A 17,737-nucleotide genomic window follows, 5' to 3' on the forward strand; every position below is an offset into this window, starting at 1 on the left:
AGCACCTTTCACAAAGGGGTATTGAAGGGAACAACGCCCCTCCCAGGCTGTGACTGAAAGGAGACGGGGCTCTCAGGGAACAGAGGAATGCTGGTGAAGGGTGTGGAATTCAGACAGACCGGGGCAGATGGTAGACTCTGACTGGAACCAATTTAGTATTTAGCAGACTTGGTGATTTTTCCCATGCAGTTGGACAACAGAACATTACATTTGGTCGGTGCTTAAAAATATTGCCGTACCACGTGTGCAGTTAGATATGCACTCTGCGCTTGTCTAGACATTTATGGTGGCTCAGGGTGTCTGCTGGAACTTGTATTCTCCAGATCTTGGATTACAAAAGGTTGGATCTGGAGCATGGTTGTGCTGTGCTCTCTCAGCAGGCGGGGTGGGAGAAGACCGATAATACACTGGCTTTACAGTTCACAGCAGTCTGATCCACTCCAGGCTTTACAGTGATGTCAGTCACCCTCCCAGTGCACAGCAGTCTGAGCCACTCCAGGCTTTACAGTGCTGTTAGTCACACTCCCAGTGCACAGCAGCCTGATCCACTCCAGGCTTTACAGTGCTGTCAATCTGACACCCAGTGCACAGCAATCTGATCCATGTTGCTTATCACTAACTGGCTCCTTCATGCTAATTGCCTGACTCTATAAATTTGAAAAGCTAGAACTTAAAAAGAGTTAAAAGTGTTTTTAAATGAGTAATAGTAAATGTTTGTGTTTTTTGCACTTTTGCCATTCTAATAAGTTTTAAAACAAGCCTCCTTGCCTGTCTTCTCTGAAACCTGGAGTGGATCGAACTGCCACCCACACACACGCGTGCTTTATTTCCAACTCTCCTCACTACGGGATGACAGTCCACACAACAATCATGAGTATAAAAGTGAGGGACTTTGCAGCTCCTGTACTTTATTAATGGAAAAAGAAAACAGCTGAAAAAATTATGATGCAATTGGCCTCTCGTGGAACCTCCTGACCTTAAAACAAGCACACACACTCACACACACTCACACACTCCTCTTCCAGGCGGCTCTGAGAGCAGTGAACAGTGTCCAGCTCTGGGATAGTCTGTTAGACACACTGTGTGCAGTCGGCGCTGCGTTCGGGCCCTGCGGACCTACGTGACGCTGCCCATAGGGGCAGTCCAGCGGTGAGTCTTTGGGATGGGGGTGTTTGGAGAACTGGGGTTCGGGGTGCAACGCAGCCGGACCCCCCGATGCTATCTGTTGTTATTGGGGTTCTGAACAAAGTTGATGGAGTAGGATCCGCTGGCGGGGTCCTGCTGGACCTGGAAGTTCTCTGTGGAGAGGCCGAAGGGGCGCAGGAACAAGTTCCCCAGGTCTTTGAGTTTGCCTGTGCAGGACAGAGAGGGAGAGAACAGGGATGAGCTGCGTCTGCGCGGCCATACAAACTCTTTTTCTCTAAGCAGGGATTTTCTGCTTGCGGTTTCTTGCAGACATGCTCATGTCAGCTCTGCTGAGCTCCTCAGGGACATACTTTACCCCAGGCTGCTCTCTGCAAGTGCAGTTACTCTCACGGCCATGTGAGGAAGGGGTACTGTTAATTCAGCTGGCCTGAGCTGAACCCTGAGCTCAGCTACATCCCCCCTCTAGTCTATCTTCTCCAGGAGCTCAGCTGCAACTTCCCTGTCTATGTGAACACAAACAGAATAATTCTTCCAGGAGGACAATCATGCTAACAAGCGCAAAACTATGGTTCCTGTTCCATTTCTAACATCCCCTCTGCCCCCTGAGAAACAGCGACTACATTTTAATCACAAATTTAGGAAGCAGGAACACAGGTGATGGGGTAAACCCCAGAGGCTTAGGGACAAAACTATCAAGACAATAATGTTGAGAAAAATATACAAATTAGGGCTGCTGAGCGTTACTCCCTCTGTACAAGTATTTATCACATCTCGCCCACAGCAGCAGTGTGTGGCTGCAGCCGTTAAATCGATAAGAAATGTTGCTAAGCAGCCAAAAAAACCCAGAAAAAATAAAAGCTGGTGCCGCACACTGTAATTTGCAGCTCCATTCAGACAGCAGAGCAGTGTTTTGATGTTGCCTCTCTGAAGAAAGAGTGAGTGGGGTAGGCAGTCAGGCACAGCTTTGTTTTGTACGATCTCAGCACTACTCCTCACTTCTGCAAAGCCCCACTGCTCGAAAAGCACACGTGATTCCCCTCCAAAAGTTATACCAGCTCTCTGCCTGACCTTCTGAGTCAGGCCCTGCACTGGTCACACGCCAGGCAAAGAGGGGTGCGTGTCTGCTGCTCCCCTGTCGGGGGTGTGCATCGCGGGTTGCTCTTCCCCTCTATGAGGGTTGGAAAATCACGTCCCCCCTCCTCCCCAGCCTGGTTTCCCTCCTCGCGTAGTACTGTGGGTGCCTGCTGTCGCCTGAGCTCATTTACAAGTCTCTCTCGGGCTGGCAGCAGGAGTGTCAGAAAGCAACACGTTCTGACAGGGGAGAGGAAGCTGGTGTGAATCTGATAAAAAAAAAGCACAGCGCCGCGATCCCAGTGTGTCTCGAGAGCTCTCCGCCCCCAGCCAGCCCCCGGCACTGGGAATTCTAACACCCACGGAGCTCAGAATGGAAGCAGTGCCTTTCGCGAGATTTCTCATCCATCAGAACAAGAGGAGGAGTTACGCGGATCGGCGCGCGACGCGCTCCTTCAGAAACTGGCCCTGTGAGGTTTGCATCAGGGTGTCAAAGTATTGCTTCTGGCAGATCTGCTCTTCCTAGGTAGAGAAGGGCAGACCCGCGTGACGAGAAGCACAGTCTATGCACAGAAGACTAACGGGGTCGACGATGTGAAGGCCACAGACGGGTGGGGGAAACTCTCCCGGTGTCTTTTCGGAAATGGAGGGTTTACATTTCTGCCAGGCTATGTAACTGCAGCAGCCTGACAAAGTGAGCTCTGCACTGCTTCATTCTTTGTATTTATGCACCCAGAACAATTCTAAAAACCCTTGGTTACACAGTTGCAAGAAAACGTTTGTGAACCCTTTGGACTTACCTGGATTTCTGCATTAATTACTCATAAAAATGTGGTCTGATCTTCAACTAAGTCTCAATTATAGACAAACACAAATCTGCTTAAACTAAGAACACACAAACAATTGTACTTCTTCTTGCCAGTACTGAACACATCGTTTAAATATTCACAGTCCAGGCTGGAAAAAGTCTGTGATCCTCTAGGCTGATGACTTCTCCAAAAGCTAATTGGGGTCAGGTGTTCCAATCAATGAGATGAGATTGGAGGTGTGGGCTGCAGGTGCCCTGTCCTTTAAAAAAGGTACACAAAGGGTGGTTACTGACAGAGTCTGCTCTTCTCAAGGAAGAGCTGTTCATGTGAACCATGCCCCGAACAAAAGACATATCAGAGGACCTTAGAAGAAGATTTGTAGAGATGCATAAAGCTGGAAAACGCTACAAAAGCATTTCTAAAGGCCTGGGTGTTCATCGATCCACAGTAAGACAATTGTCTACAAATGGAGGAAATTCAGTACCGTTGCTACACTCCCTAGGAGTGGGCGTCCTGCAACGATCACGGCGAGCAAGGCATCCCAGAAATATCAATGATCTGAAACAGTTTTGTAAGGAGGGAGGGTCTAGAATTCCTCCTAACCGTGCAAGTCTCATCAGCAGCTACAGGTAACGTTTGGTGGAGGTTCTACCAGTTACTAAATACAGGGATTCAAATACGCTTTCCTGCCTGGACTGTGAATGTTTAAACGGTGTGTTCAATATTGACAAGAAGAAGTGCAATTGCTTGTGTGTTATTAGTTTAAGCAGACTGTGCTGGTCTATTATTGTGACTTAGTTGAAGATCAGACCACATTTGTCTAATTCATGCAGAAATTCAGGTCATTCCAAAGGGGCTCACAAACATTTTTCATGTGAAATGCTTAAAATCCAAATGAGTTTAAAGTGAAGGGGCTCCTTTAATGCAGAGCGCAACTATGTTCAGCGCACTGCAGGGAGGTGGACTCTAACTGGTCAAGAGCGGCTCTTGGCACAGGAGGTCTATCTGCACATTAAATGTTAAAAAGCAGCAGTTGTTCACCCCAGAGGCACTTCTGGCTTTTAAATACCACACAACTGGCTCCTGCTACTTCACATGGGCTGAGAGTCTCGAGTTCAGATTGATTAGCCTTTCAGGGCGCTGCACAGCAAACTGATCTTTTTATAGCTGTGCTGCTGCAAACAGAAATCTGCACTTGGAGACGGGTGAGAGGAGAGAGAAACTGACACACTCCCACACACACTCACACTCACCTCCAACCCCCACACACTCACACTCCCCCCACACACATCCCAACGTCTGCTTCATTCACCTCTTCTGCTTTTATTTATTCAACTGTCTTTTCTCCAGTTGTTGAACTGGAGTGTTTGTCTTTGTGCGTCACCCCCTGTAATAGCTTTCTAAATGCTTAAGAAAGAGGAAGAACCGGTGCACTCACCCATCATCTCCTCTTTCAGCTTCTCGTTCCTCTCCGTGATCTGCTCGGGCAGGCGCTGGGAAGACAGACAGGAAGGGAGTGACTTCAGGAGGCCAAGACCAATACCAGAACCGGGACAAAGATCAAACCCCAGACCGGGATCAGAACCAATACTGGGACAGTGACCAAGACCAGAACAGGACCAGGTCCAGCTTAAGGGACCGGGGACACTGGGCTGAGGGGGTACGACTCTCAATTGAAATACAAATCAGTTTGACACTTAACATGTACTTCAGTCTACAGCACTAACGTTCTGCACAAAGGGAATCTAAATTAAACCTAATCCTTCAGCCATCTGCCAATCGGTAAGTCCTGATTAGTATGGATGCAATGAGTGGATTCAAGCAGCCTCTGGCAAATCAGAGCTGGGCACCTACAGACACAGCTGTAACACACCTAGAGAACATCTTAGGAGGACTGCAGCTAGAGAAAGGTTGGTACTTTGGGAATGGAAGAAAAGAGAGACACAAGACTGGCGTTACTGTTAGCAGGCTGCTTGCTTCATCTCCTGGTCCAAACCAAGAAGTGAGAAAATCGAGGAGGCACAAGGGTGGTGGGAGTGTGGGAAAAAAACTCCTCTGCTATGTGTTTGAAGCCTGCATTATTTTAAGAAACAGCCAGGAAAGGAGGCATTTCTTTACACAGAGGGCGGTGGGAGTGTGGAACACTTTGCTCAGCCATGCTCATATGTCCACAATGGAAGAGAATATGCAGTTTTCCTGCTTGAGCACTCTCTCCATCCAGGCACTGCTGTTTTATTGCTGATCCTCCTCGCCCGACAAGATGGCCCCCTCGCGGTCCGTGTCAGGCAGGCCGGCTGTGGTTTGCATGCACAGAGCAGTGTACAGCACCGTGACAAAAAAAAAAAGAGAGAAGCTCTTGAAAAGTTTGAAAGTCAGCAGTATAAAAAGCCAAGGCTCCTCCACCCCTCCCCACCCTGCTTTGTACACCAGACACGTACGGAGATGCTTTTGAAATGCCAATCCTGTAATCTCAGGCTTTACTCCGGCAAGCCTTCCAAGACACAAAACTGCAGGCACTTTCAGGGGAAGGTGGGGGTGGGGGGGTCTGAGAACTCCCCTGCCCTCCCCTCCGTGCTTCTAGCTGTCCTTCTGGCAGCTTCTGTATGGGCTAATTGATAGTTACTGGTGATCAATAAGCTCCCAGGTTGATCTATAACAGAATACTGGAACAAAGCGAAAAGGGGCAGACCGCGGGTGTCTGAGAAACACCGTGCTCAGAGAGTCCACATGGTGGACAGAAACCGCCAACGACGCATTGATCCCGATCTGACCTGGCAAGTGCCAGCTGGAGGAATGAAATAAGAAGGTTTTCCTCCTGCTTTCTCCTCCGCGTTTCCAGGTTTCAGTGCGAAAGGGCCAGGACTCCTGACCCCCACGCGTTCAAAGGAAGATTGCAGATCGCCAAGGCAAACGATGTGCCCTATGCTTCACATCAGATACGCCCTCTACTGCCCAACTACCACTGGATGGGCTGGGTGTTCAGGAACTTCACCAGGCAAATAAGTGTCTTAAAGATCAGCTCGCTGGGCACATGCACCATCTCAGTTTTGTATCGACACACTCAGCGATCGGTCTGTGTATTGTTTGCGTAGGTTTGTTTCTTCACTACTGGTGTGCAGTGCTGCCTCAGAGCGCTGGGGCACTGGGTTGAATTCCAGGGCCACGGGTGCTGTCTGTGTGGAGTTTGTTCGTTCTCCCAGTTTCCTCCCACAGTACAAACACATGGTGGCAGATTAACTGGCTTCAGGGAAAGCTGGCTCTGGTGTGCGTGTGTGCCTGTGTCTGTATGTGCCCTGTGATGGACTGGTGTCCTTGCCAGAGTGGATCTTGCTTTGTGCCCACTGCTTAGCAGGACAGTCTCCAGCTCTCCCACGACCCTGAATTTGGACTCAGCAGTTAGAGAATGGATAGAGAGATGGTTGGATGTTTTTGACAAGATGCAGAAACAATTAGCCACCTGTTTGTTCTCCTTCACCCTCACATCGAGTTCTTCCCTTTCTATTTCTGAATGGACGAACAGACAGAGCATCTATTAAGACATGTATTATGATACATGAGAGAAAAAGCAGGCACTCATTATTTCACATGCAAATGCACGGCACTCAGGCATTCACAGTACAAGAGGCCATCAGAAAGATCACAGACGACAGGAGACCATCTGGCCCCTCTGATCATAATTGGCTAAATGATCCAAGAAATCTGTTCTAGCTGTTTCTTGAAAGAAGCCAGGATATCAGCTTCAACAGCATGGCCAGCTGGGCAGCTTGTTCCACACTCCCACCTCCCTTTGTGTAAAGAAGTTTGCATTCTATTTAAATGTCCAGGAGTGTGTCCATAAAAAATTTCCCTCAGGGGACAATAAATCTTATGATATTTCCTGTCCTGATCCAAGGATCTCATCCAGCTATTTATTAAAAAAAAACAGGGTATCTGCTTCACCAACATGGCTTGACAACTTGTTCCACACTCCCACCACCCTTTGCGTAAAGAAGCACCTCCCGCCCTGATTGGAGGATCTCTTCCAGCTGTTTCGTGAAGGAAGCCAGGCGTTGGCTTCAACCACTTGGCTGAGAATGCCGGAAAAAGAGTATATCTCCACAGGACGATCCGTGTGACAACACAGTTAGCTCTCTCTCCAGACCAGTGGGAAAAGATGTACAGCAGACACAGAAGACAGTACTTCTGGATCTGACATCAAACCACCCCCTCCACCATGACCTCAGGAAAATTCATGTGAATGGGGGAGGGGGGTTAGTTAGTAGACACAGCTGGAGAAGGTAATCTGTACCTGGGACACCAGTGGACACATCGGTAGGCGATGCCGCTCAGACTCACCATGCAGGCCTCCCTGGCCTGGTGCACTGTGGGATCCTTCTCCAAAACGGCCTTGTAGTCCTCTAGGGCCTCGTCCAGCTTGTCCGTCTTCTCATACAGCTCCGCCCTGCGGAGAATCGCCCGGACGTAATTGGGGTTCAGGTCTATAGCTGTAAAGAGAGGTGGATCAGAGGGGCAATGCGGCAGGCAGGGACTGGGGTGACATACAACAGGTCTACTGTGTTCACTGAACCCCACTCTGGTCTTGTACAGTTTCTCTCTCCTCCCCTGATCTGTGTGTCGTGGGGCTGCAGGAGGACTGAACCCCACTCTGGTCTTGTACAGTTTCTCTCTCCTCCCCTGATCTGTGTGTCGTGGGGCTGCAGGAGGACTGAACCCCACTCAGGTCTTGTACAGTTTCTCTCTCCTCCCCTGATCTGTGTGTCGTGGGGCTGCAGGAGGACTGAACCCCACTCTGGTCTTGTACAGTTTCTCTCTCCTCTCCTGATCTGTGTGTCGTGGGGCTGCAGGAGGACTGAACCCCACTCTGGTCTTGTACAGTTTCTCTCTCCTCCCCTGATCTGTGTGTCGTGGAGCTGCAGGAGGACTGAACCCCACTCTGGTCTTGTACAGTTTCTCTCTCCTCCCCTGATCTGTGTGCCATGGGGCTGCAGGAGGACTGAACCCCACTCTGGTCTTGTACAGTTTCTCTCTCCTCCCTGACCTGTGTGTCGTGGGGATGAAGGTGTACAATAACAGGTGCATCCACACTTCAGTGGGGATGGGATTCTCTCTTATCTATATGAAATTCTATGGGATCCTTTGTGATTAAAATTGTATAAATGCAAGGAATAATTATTAATTAGAATTGAGTGCTTTCTGGGGACAAGATGTTACTGCACTTCTTTAATGGATGAAGTGTGTCCCCTCCTTTATGTGAAACATTCAGAGATGAGCAATTGCAGAAATCTTATTGGGCCTCAGGACTACAAGTACCAGAATGCACTGGGTCAACACCAGCTTTAGTGTTCCGCCTCTTCCTGTTCAAGATGGACAAGACCAGGCATGGAATTTGCACAGCAACACTGTGTACAAAGGGATACAGAATTTTTTCCCCCTACAAACAATAAGACAAGAGGAACATTTTCTTACCTTTTGTGCAGTCTGATATAGCTTTCTCCTTCTTATCCTGCAAAAGGAAAGCAAAAAGCATTTTGGCACACACTGCGACAAGATGATCTGTACCTGACTATTGCAGGGATCTTCATGGGCCTGACTGTGCTGAAGGACTGTAAATAGACTTGGATAAAATGCCCAAGAAGCAGCAATCTGTCAATCTAAACTTCAGACTGTGAAGATCCTGGAGGAATCTGTGGGAAAGTAAAGGATCATAGTGCAGAAACACAGAACTAAATATCTTAGCCTGTAGGTTTTATTGGGAAGTCAAACTTCACAATGACTAAAGACTTGGGAAGAGCTTGAATTAATTCAATTAAATCAATAATTGATTCAATTAACCCATTAAGAGTTTGGGCAGAATGAAAACCTGGAGATCACTGACCTAGAGTATAAGAATATTAGAGAGGTGGGCCTCTGCTACAAAAAATAAAGCACCTGCCCAACAGCAAACCAGAAACTCAAATCGTCCGGCTTTGTCCGAAACAATTATGCACCTGTGCCGTAACCTCCAGACTTCTACACAAGCTTCTGCATCAGGGCTGCATGCAGTGCAGCTCCAGGCTACCAGCAATGGATGGGTTCGGCCTAATATACTTGTGTCACGACTGTCCCCTTCGCCTGTTACTATGCTTTAACTGGGGATCCGGAGTAGCCTGGCCCGATAAATTGCTCAAAGCACCAGAGGAGCCCTGCAGTCCACACACTGTGTTTAAATAGCTACGAAGAGGACGAGGACACCAAACAGTGACACACGAATGAGCGAGTGTCTCCCAGAGTCTGGGGCCTTGGACTATACCACAGCAATAGGGCGGAGCGGTGGCTCTGTGGCTAAGGATCTGCGCCTGTGACTGGAAGGTTGCCGGTTCAAATCCCGCAGCCGGCAGAGGAATCCTACTCCGTTGGGCCCCTGAGCAAGGCCCTTAACCCCAACTGCTCCAGGGGCGCCGTACAATGGCCGACCCATTGTACAGCTTCTCTCCCTGTCTGTGTGTCTGTACCTCCATGGAGAAAAAGCTGGGGTATGCGAAAAGACAAATTCCTAATGCAAGAAATTGTATAGGGCTAATAAAGAAACATTATCATTATTATCACATTATCATTATCATCAATGACTCCAGATCTCCCATCTACTTGCGCCTGCTGCTCTGTGAATACAGTGCACGCCTCTCCTCAAGTTACTTCTCGTTTCTCCCCTATTAGGCAGCACAGAGCCCGTGCTGTGTCAAACAACTAGTGCGGGTCTCTGTTCCTACCAGGCATCGGAGAGGGCTTGACGGAAGGGGGAACTGTGGGGAATGACCTGCCACCCTAAGTCACCTGACCAACTGCAGGAAGACAATTGGCTGCCTGACAAGTGAAATCCAGGAAGTGGGTCGTCAACCTCTGCTCCCCAGAGGGAGAGCGGAGCCTCCGAGATCCGCTACACCAGAGGGAGCGCCCGCCAGATGAGCCTGTGAATTGTCTCAAATTTAACTGATTTTGGAAGTCTAGTCGGAACTCAAATTAAAAAAAGGGTTTTTCTTTAAACCCTTAAGTGAACCAAGTGATTTAACCCCAAGTATGCTGTTGTGCAAAGCTCTGATACTACAGAAATTATTATTTCTTAGAATAATTATTATTTTGCCTATTATCTATTACTTTAGCATGGGTAATGCTGGGGACATTGTACATAAAAGGCACTTCATTTAACCTCAGGCCTGCCTTTGTGCGTCTTGTTTTCTGATGTCGCTGCTACGGTGCCACCCCCCGGGTGTTATTAAGTGTGAGACTCTCTTTACCAGCTTCAAGCGAGCGGCCGCGCGGTTGGAGAAGAGGATGGATCTCTCTTTGCTGTAGCAGACCGGGCAGATCCTCAGGGCCGCAGTGTAGGACTCCTCTGCCTCGGAGTGCTCTGGAGACACAACACACAGAGGGGCTGGAGACAACATCACCACTCCCCACGCACACAACACCACACAACAGCGCCCTCCCTGCCAGGGGAAAGAAAGGCGCAGGAGCCCCAAGAGCTTGCGACACGTCCGATGAATCAACACATCAGCATCTTCGATTCAAATCAAAGGTCTACGGTGGATTTTTAGGTCACCGAACGGCGGTTTGACTGCTTGCCTGCCAGTTTACTGACATCAGAGAGAAAGCGATTCACATACTGAATTTGTAGAAAGCTTGAGGAACGGAGCCTGCCGACACATGTAGATTCTAACGGTCTGTGTTAATGTTTCACCTTAAAATGAGCTCAAACCATGTCCTAAGCTGAACCTGGAAATGTGTCAAAGAAAGCTACAAGCCAGCTGGACTCATTTCTTTCCAGAATGCATCATTTATACTTTATACAAGGGGCTGAGTCACACATCTGCTAATGTGAGTCATACTGCTGTTAAACATGAGACTAGCATTTCAATGTTAAAAAGAGCTTTAGCCACACACAGCTGGAAATAGCATTATCTACAGACGATGCCCCCCCACAAACAAAATACAGAGACAGACCTAAAGTGAACCATTTCCGGTTTGGAAGGAATCGAGGCCAAGTTCAATCACCGCTGCATGGTTGAATTATTGCCGTTTTAGCTTGTGTGCTGCTTTCACATATTAAACGCTCAAGAGGTCTCAGACGAGAACAATCACTTGTGCCAAGACCCTGCTGGTGTTCTATCCCAGCATACCCCTCACTGCCAAGCAGACAGGAAGTGGGTCCGGTGCAGTCAGCGGGGGCTTCTGTCCCGAGTTCACAAGTCGGCGGGCCAGAACTCCGGATCTTACCTCCTTTCTTGAACTGCTCGTTCCCTCGCTCCTTCAGCTTCATGCCTTCATCTCTCCTGCTCTGGAAAACCGGGAAAGCAATGTGAAGGAAAGGTGAAGAGACCATCGGTCACCCCTATCACAGTGCGTAGGGTCTCGGGAGGTCACTGTCCCTGCCCGATACCCCAAAAAAAACAAAAAAACAAAAGTTTAATTTTAATTATTCTACCAAGAGATTTTATGATGGGTGGAGGAAGTAACTTCTAAACCAAGAAGCCTGCTGGATAACCTGCGTAAAAACATGTTCTCCTGTTCTCCTGTCCCCCAACGTGCTCCTCAGCAAAACATGAACATGATTACTGATGCCAAGTGTGCATATTAGAAAAATACAATTTCCATAATAACCAGATGGGATTAAGCAAGGAATGGGCTTTTTGATATCCTTGAATACAAGGATGTTTGAATCCTGCTAAGGCGTCTTGAGTGGCTACAATCTATGTACACGATCAGCTGTGTTTGAAAACCTCGGTAAATGAAATTGAGTTGACTGTCAATCTCGTTTTGAAGAAGACCGAAAAAATCCCATTGTTCGGTCTTTCACAAAGCCTGCGGTGTCTGACAGAGGAACATCAGACAAAGACATCAAAGCCAGTGTTTCGTTTCTGACACGTTGTCAGCTTCCACATGCAGGAATCAAAGACAGGCGCAAGCTGCAGGCTTCTCAAATCGTGAGCCTTTTCAGCCTCCATAAAAGAAAAAAAGAAAGAACATAAAAACATTTTAGGTGATAATGGCGTTTTCTTCGGCGCAGGGGATTATTTTGCTATTAAAAACCCCTTTCGAAAACAATTTCACTGAAAGTTACAACTGCACAGATAAACGTTCAGAGCCGAAGTCAGTTTTTCGAACAGATAACTTTGAACATTTTGCACATCAAACACAAACCACAGGCTCTGCTCAGTTCTGACTGGCTTCTCCCTCCCCATCAGCTTCAGCAAAGGAGACACTAATTCTTGGGGGAAAAGCATGAAATGGGAATCTGAATTCTTCCTTTGATACTCTAAAATCACAAAGGTGCCCTTTTCAACGAAGGGGGAGGACATTTCTCCTTCAGTCTCCCTGCAAACTTCTGCACCCCAGCACGTTGCTACCACCTCACAGCCCTGTGACACAGCGATCGCAGGACACCAGTTGGGGACATGAGGAGGTGCGCATGCAGAACTGAGAACAGCAGGCACTTCTTTACACAAAGAGATTGTGGGGGTGTGGAACCAATTTCCTAGCCATGTCACTGATGCTCTGGGACGCATTAGGAAATGGACAGAGGAGTCTCAAAGCTGCAGGGGCAGGACTCCCATGGATGAGGTGTACACTGTGGGTGCACTCCCCAGCAGGGACACTGGGGCTCATTCACACGATAGGTGTGACCGGACCCAGTGGCCTTGATGATCTATTGATAATTGATTATATAGAAGCAGTATCAGCCTCCAAACGTCTGGCCGCTGCGCTGTGGCTCTCAGACCAGTCTTCTCACAGAAAGAAACACGACCCTCACCTCCTTCTCCTCCTCGGTCAGGTCTTTCTCCAGCTCCCTGAGGTGTTCCTCGTCGAACTCCGGCGCCTCTTCCGGCTTCAGCTCCAAGTCCTCCTCCTCTTCCCCCCTTGCCTCCGCCCCCTCCAAGCACTCTTCCCACCTCTCGGCGCCCTCGCCGTCGCCCTGCCCCCGCTCCGCTCGGCTCTGCCCGGCCCGGCCGCGCGCAGCGTCCTCGTTCCTCTCCTCCTCCTCCTCCTCTTCTTCCTCTTCCTCCTCCTCCTCCTCCTCCTCCTCCTCCTCCTCCCTCCCCTCGACCGCTCGGTCCTTCGCCTCTGTGGACTCTTCCCACAATGCCCTCTCCCTCCCTGCCGCGCCAGGCTGTCCGGCCTCTCCGGCCTCTCCCCTCCTCTGCCCTTCCTCTGCCTCGCCCTGCAGGGTCTCCTCGCAGTCGAAGAAGCACTCGTCCTCTGGCTCGGGCCCGCTGTGCCGCTCCGAAAGGTCCAGAGTTCGGGCCAGGGCTTCCGGCAGCCGATCCCTGTCGCTGGGACACTCCGCCATGACAGCGCCTATACGGACACAGCGCACGGGAAGATCAAAACTCAGCAACACAGCCTCCTTCTGTCAGAACTGAGGAGGGCTTCCGGTGAAGGGTTCTGACTTTTTACTAAAATGAAGAGACAAATATCCTACAGCAAGAGCTGAACAGGGCAGGTTTAAATCCCACAGGCTTCTGGGTCAGAACAGGCCTCTCCTCAGGGCAGAGAGCCAGAGTGACTTCCTGGGTCCTGTGGAGCTGAACACACGCAGTTACAGATCCCTGAGGAAGGGAAACCTGAAACTGCCAACAGAGTCTAGCACTCACCTCTAATTAATAATCATGCCTTGCATTTATACATCATTTTTCATCACAGACGATCCCATGGAATTTCATATATAAGCCCCACAACACACAGATCAGGGGAGGAGAGAGACACTGTACAAGACCAGAGTGGGGTTCAGCCAGAACAGTGGGGTGACATACGTTATTTGAACTTTTAGTGTTGCACAGAGAGATAGAGACACTTATGAAAAGAATTAACTGCTCATGCTGACACATTATTTACAACTTCCAGAGCAGTGCCTCTCAGTCCTAGCCCTGCAGGACTCCCCTGTCTGCTGGGTGGTGTTGCAGATGGGCCCTTAGTAAGCAGTGCTAATTTATGTCAGGTAACTATCTGAGGCCTTTTTTAATATTTACTTTCAGCGCCTGAAAAGATGAATGTGATTTGTAAACGGTATGACTCTGTGCTAATCAGTGAATTTTAGGACTGGTCTCTTTCAGCTGTGAGCTGTGATATAGCTATATATTATTGGACTTATTATTATTTTATATATAAATATGCTAATATGTAATGTATTTATATATTATTGGACTTAAACCACCTCAATGGTGGCATGTCTGATACAGAATCATTCCCAGCTGTCTGTTCTTCATCAGCTGATCACCTAGTAAGAGCTGTTTAGTCAGAAGGGACCAAATTCTTCGTTAGCAAGTTGAGATTCTGCATAAAGTGCATTAAAGATGTTGAAATAATACATTCCAGGGTAGTTCTGAAACCAAGGACTGAGTGCAGAAAAAAAAAGTCTAAACCAGTTATTAACACCAGTAAGCACTGGTGACTAAGGGCCCAGTTGGAACGAAACCCATAACTGCACTTCGGTGACTGTCGATTACAGCGGTTCTCCATGTGGAGAAGCAAAAGGAAGGGAAACAGAAATGTTAGGGTTTATGATTAAAGGTGTAAAATTCAGATCAAGTGTCAAAAATCAAAATAAAATTATTTCGAATAGTGTAAGACCTCATTTGAATATTGTGTGCAATTTTAATCAACGTGTTATATAGAAGATATTGCTACTGTTGGAGTCATTCCAGAGAAGGGCAAGCAGGTGTATTCCAGGGCTGAAGGGACTGTCCTACACTGGCAGGCTAAAGGGACTGAATCTCTTCAGTCTTGGAAGGAGAAAACTACAAAGCAGACCTGATACAAGCGTTAAGCGTCCTCAAAGACACCGTCAACCCAGAAGACTTCTTCAGAATCAACAGTGAAATACAGACAAAAGGGCACCAGTGGAAACTACAGGGAAGAACATCTAACACTGAGAACAGGAGGCACTTCTTTACACAAAGGATGGTGGGAGTGGGGAACAAGCTGCCCAGCCATGTGTTTGAACATTGGATGAGGTCCTGGGATAATTAGATACCAAATGCCAATTGAACCGAATGAAGACGAATGAGCTCCTGTTCTTGTGTTCCCTGTTCATAAAGATGTCGTTGGCTCAAGGAAGCTCGTCTCTCTGAATAATAATCAGATCGATCGATTTCATCACAGGTCTACTCTACTAGTTTTAAACTGCAGAAACGTGAGCCCACCGTAGCCACAAGACAGAACGAACCATACAGACACAGACCCCACAGTCTGGGGGCTGCTTGAATTACAGGTGGAGGAGCGGGTCAGTTTACAGAGATTCTTCCGGAGAAGGCCCACGACTCCGAGCCATGCAGAACTGTTCAGTTCAAGAAGGCTGGTCGCAGCTCTTCCTTAAAACTACAGTAGCGAATAAGCACACAATTGCATTGTAGATAAAAGACACTTCAAGTTTAAAACCTATGCTATTTACGCTGTGAATCGGAATGTCCTCCAGAACTCGAAGGGCTGTTCTACAGTCACGCCAATGAGCACTGCCTTCTGAAAATTATTTTAGGACTGTCAAGCTTATTTCATGTGTTACTATTTTTCCAACACGCATATATGCACATGAACCAATGTGTGCCGTTAAGCCAGAATACCACTCGAGACTACCTGCGCTGTCCCTTCCAAATTTCCTCAGAAACATGTTAATAGAGAAAATAAAACACTTGCTCTGTCATTCCTACCTTTACGATGAAGCCAAGCAGTCGCTTTGCAGAAACACTTCCGGCCCTTTTGGCGAATCATAGCTTAAAATACAAGGAGAGGGTTTAAAAGAGCCGGCGTGGGATTCTGGGAAATGTAGTTGTTCACAAGAGAGAAGAGGGTTCTGGAAGCTGTAGTTCTTCGTCGCCCTCGGGGAAAATGCGTATCTCAGGATACAGCCCAGGATGCCTGTGCTCGCTAGTGACCGCAGGAGCGCGCCACCTGGCGCCGCTCATATGAAATATTTCACCATTTACTGGTTGCTTTATTAAATCAGACGAATACGCTGATAATAAGAGCTTCATGCATAATCGCGCGTAAACATGTCAGCAAATCTCACATCTCACTGGGTTCTGCAGACGTCATTCTTGGAAAGAAATGTTTTCTAATACAAACCCATCTTTAGAGGCGCCTCTTTGTTCAAAAAGTAAAATAAAAGCCGTTGAACTTATTCCTGCTTTTTGTTTACGTTTATCTGTTCTTATTGATTCAAACTGCTCTTGCTTATCAGAGAAAATCTCGACAATGTTGTGCTTAGTCCACGCGGAGCCTGTCAGCTCCTGACCGAACTTCTTCGCTCTTGAAGGATCAACTTCTCGTACCGTGTCGCTGTTGTCTCACCGTACTGAGCACGGGGGCGGAGTCACACCCATCTTCATGCGGTCATAGATTGAAAACGTGTTGGTTTGGGTCTTTTCCAGCCAGTAAATCTATACGGCAGCTCATTTCGGAGTTCTATTGCCTCTATAAAACTGGCAGTGGGGAGCTTTGAAGTACTTGGGGATGAGGGAGGAATCTGTTTGCGATTCCGGGCCCGGGCTGGTCTAGCTTCTGAGTCGGTTATTGCCGTGGGTGTATAGTGAATTAATATTACTGTAACGCAACGGGGGCTCAGGCGGGCGCCCTTGCCGCATTATGTCGGCCCCCCACCGTCGGGGGCTCGAACCGGGGAACACAGGGAGGGCGGTGACGTCACCGCTCTGGTAAGCCGGCTCTTACACAGTGCCTGTCGGCCGTAAGCGTTACATTACTATTATTCGAATGAAAATGTTTTCAGATCGAATTTCTATCCATCCGTTTCGTAACCACTTTATCCAATACTGCGTCACAGGGTAGCCGGAACCTATCCCAGCATGCTAGAGGGAAGATATTTAAAAAGTGGTACTTTGGGGCACTGTGTTCAATTTTGCACCTGACGTGTTGTCTGTGTAGAGTTTGTATGTTCTCCCAGATTCCGTGTGAGTTTGCTCAGTGCTCCAGTTTCCTCCCACAATCCTAAAATTGTTATTGGTGTGATTGTGTGTCCTGCGATGGACTGGTGTCCTGTTCACAGTGTACCCTGTCTTGCATTATTTGTGAGACTCGACCTTGTTGTTCTACAACACTGTGATGGAAAGTTTCCACTGTGAAAACATGCTAAACAGGCAAAAAACATTCAAGTGTGTTTCAGAGGTTTTCACCGAAAGATGTGTTCTTTAATGATTTGCTCCATAAATTCTCATCCTAGCGTTAATCCCGCATCAGCAGGGTCCACTTGTCGGCACGCCTGTCTCCATTTGGTGGTTTGAACCAAATCTTTGAGCTGACGTTGCCATTAACTGCAACCGAGAAATACTCCAACCGGCACATCGCTCCGCCTGCCGTCGGAGTTGGAGGGGGGAGGAGGAGAACAAAGTAATGAAGCCAATTCAGAGATGGGGATTATTAGGAGGCCATGATTGGTAAAGGCCAGGGGGAAATTTGGCCAGGACACCAGGGTTACAGCCCTCTACTTTTCAAGAAACTCCCTGGGATTTTTAATGAGCACGGAGAGTCAGGACCTCCGTTTTACGTCGCATCCGAAGGACGGTGCCTTTTTACAGTATAGTGTCCCCGTCACTATACTGGGGCATTAGGACCCACACAGACCGCAGGGTGAGCGCCCCCTACTGGCTCCACTAACACCTCTTCCAGCAGCAGCCTTAGTTTTTCCCAGGAGGTCTCCCATCCAGGTACTGGCCAGGCTCACACCTGCT

The 17,737-nt window shown here is 48.3% G+C and overlaps 1 protein-coding gene and 1 long non-coding RNA gene across 3 annotated transcripts; one reads left to right on the forward strand and one right to left on the reverse strand.

Moving 5' to 3' along the window:
• Window positions 1-888: 888 nt before the first annotated feature.
• On the reverse strand, window positions 889-16,137 carry ttc1 (tetratricopeptide repeat domain 1). 2 transcript variants are annotated; one of them, XM_088604152.1, is made up of 9 exons: window positions 16,119-16,137; window positions 15,704-15,766; window positions 12,811-13,355; window positions 11,277-11,337; window positions 10,298-10,410; window positions 8,493-8,529; window positions 7,362-7,510; window positions 4,465-4,519; window positions 889-1,352 (listed from the first exon to the last, which is right to left on the reverse strand). In XM_088604152.1, the coding sequence occupies exons 1-9, from the start codon at window positions 16,120-16,122 to the stop codon at window positions 1,219-1,221; spliced, it is 1,161 nt and encodes a 386-aa protein (XP_088460278.1). In that variant the 5' UTR covers window positions 16,123-16,137; the 3' UTR covers window positions 889-1,218. The 2 variants fall into 2 exon arrangements, with proteins under 2 accessions (XP_088460278.1, XP_088460280.1); XM_088604154.1 differs by lacking the exon at window positions 16,119-16,137 and adding an exon at window positions 13,480-13,582 and having other exon boundaries at window positions 15,704-15,722.
• LOC148650401 (uncharacterized) lies at window positions 4,516-10,213 on the forward strand. The gene is made up of 2 exons (XR_015926106.1): window positions 4,516-4,686; window positions 9,720-10,213. It is a non-coding gene; the product is annotated as an uncharacterized LOC148650401 (long non-coding RNA).
• Window positions 16,138-17,737: the final 1,600 nt, after the last annotated feature.

The sequence above is a fragment of the Lepisosteus platostomus genome, chromosome 13 (genome assembly GCF_059453375.1).
Source record: "Lepisosteus platostomus isolate fLepPlt1 chromosome 13, fLepPlt1.hap1, whole genome shotgun sequence".
Taxonomy (NCBI): Eukaryota; Metazoa; Chordata; class Actinopteri; order Semionotiformes; family Lepisosteidae; genus Lepisosteus; species Lepisosteus platostomus.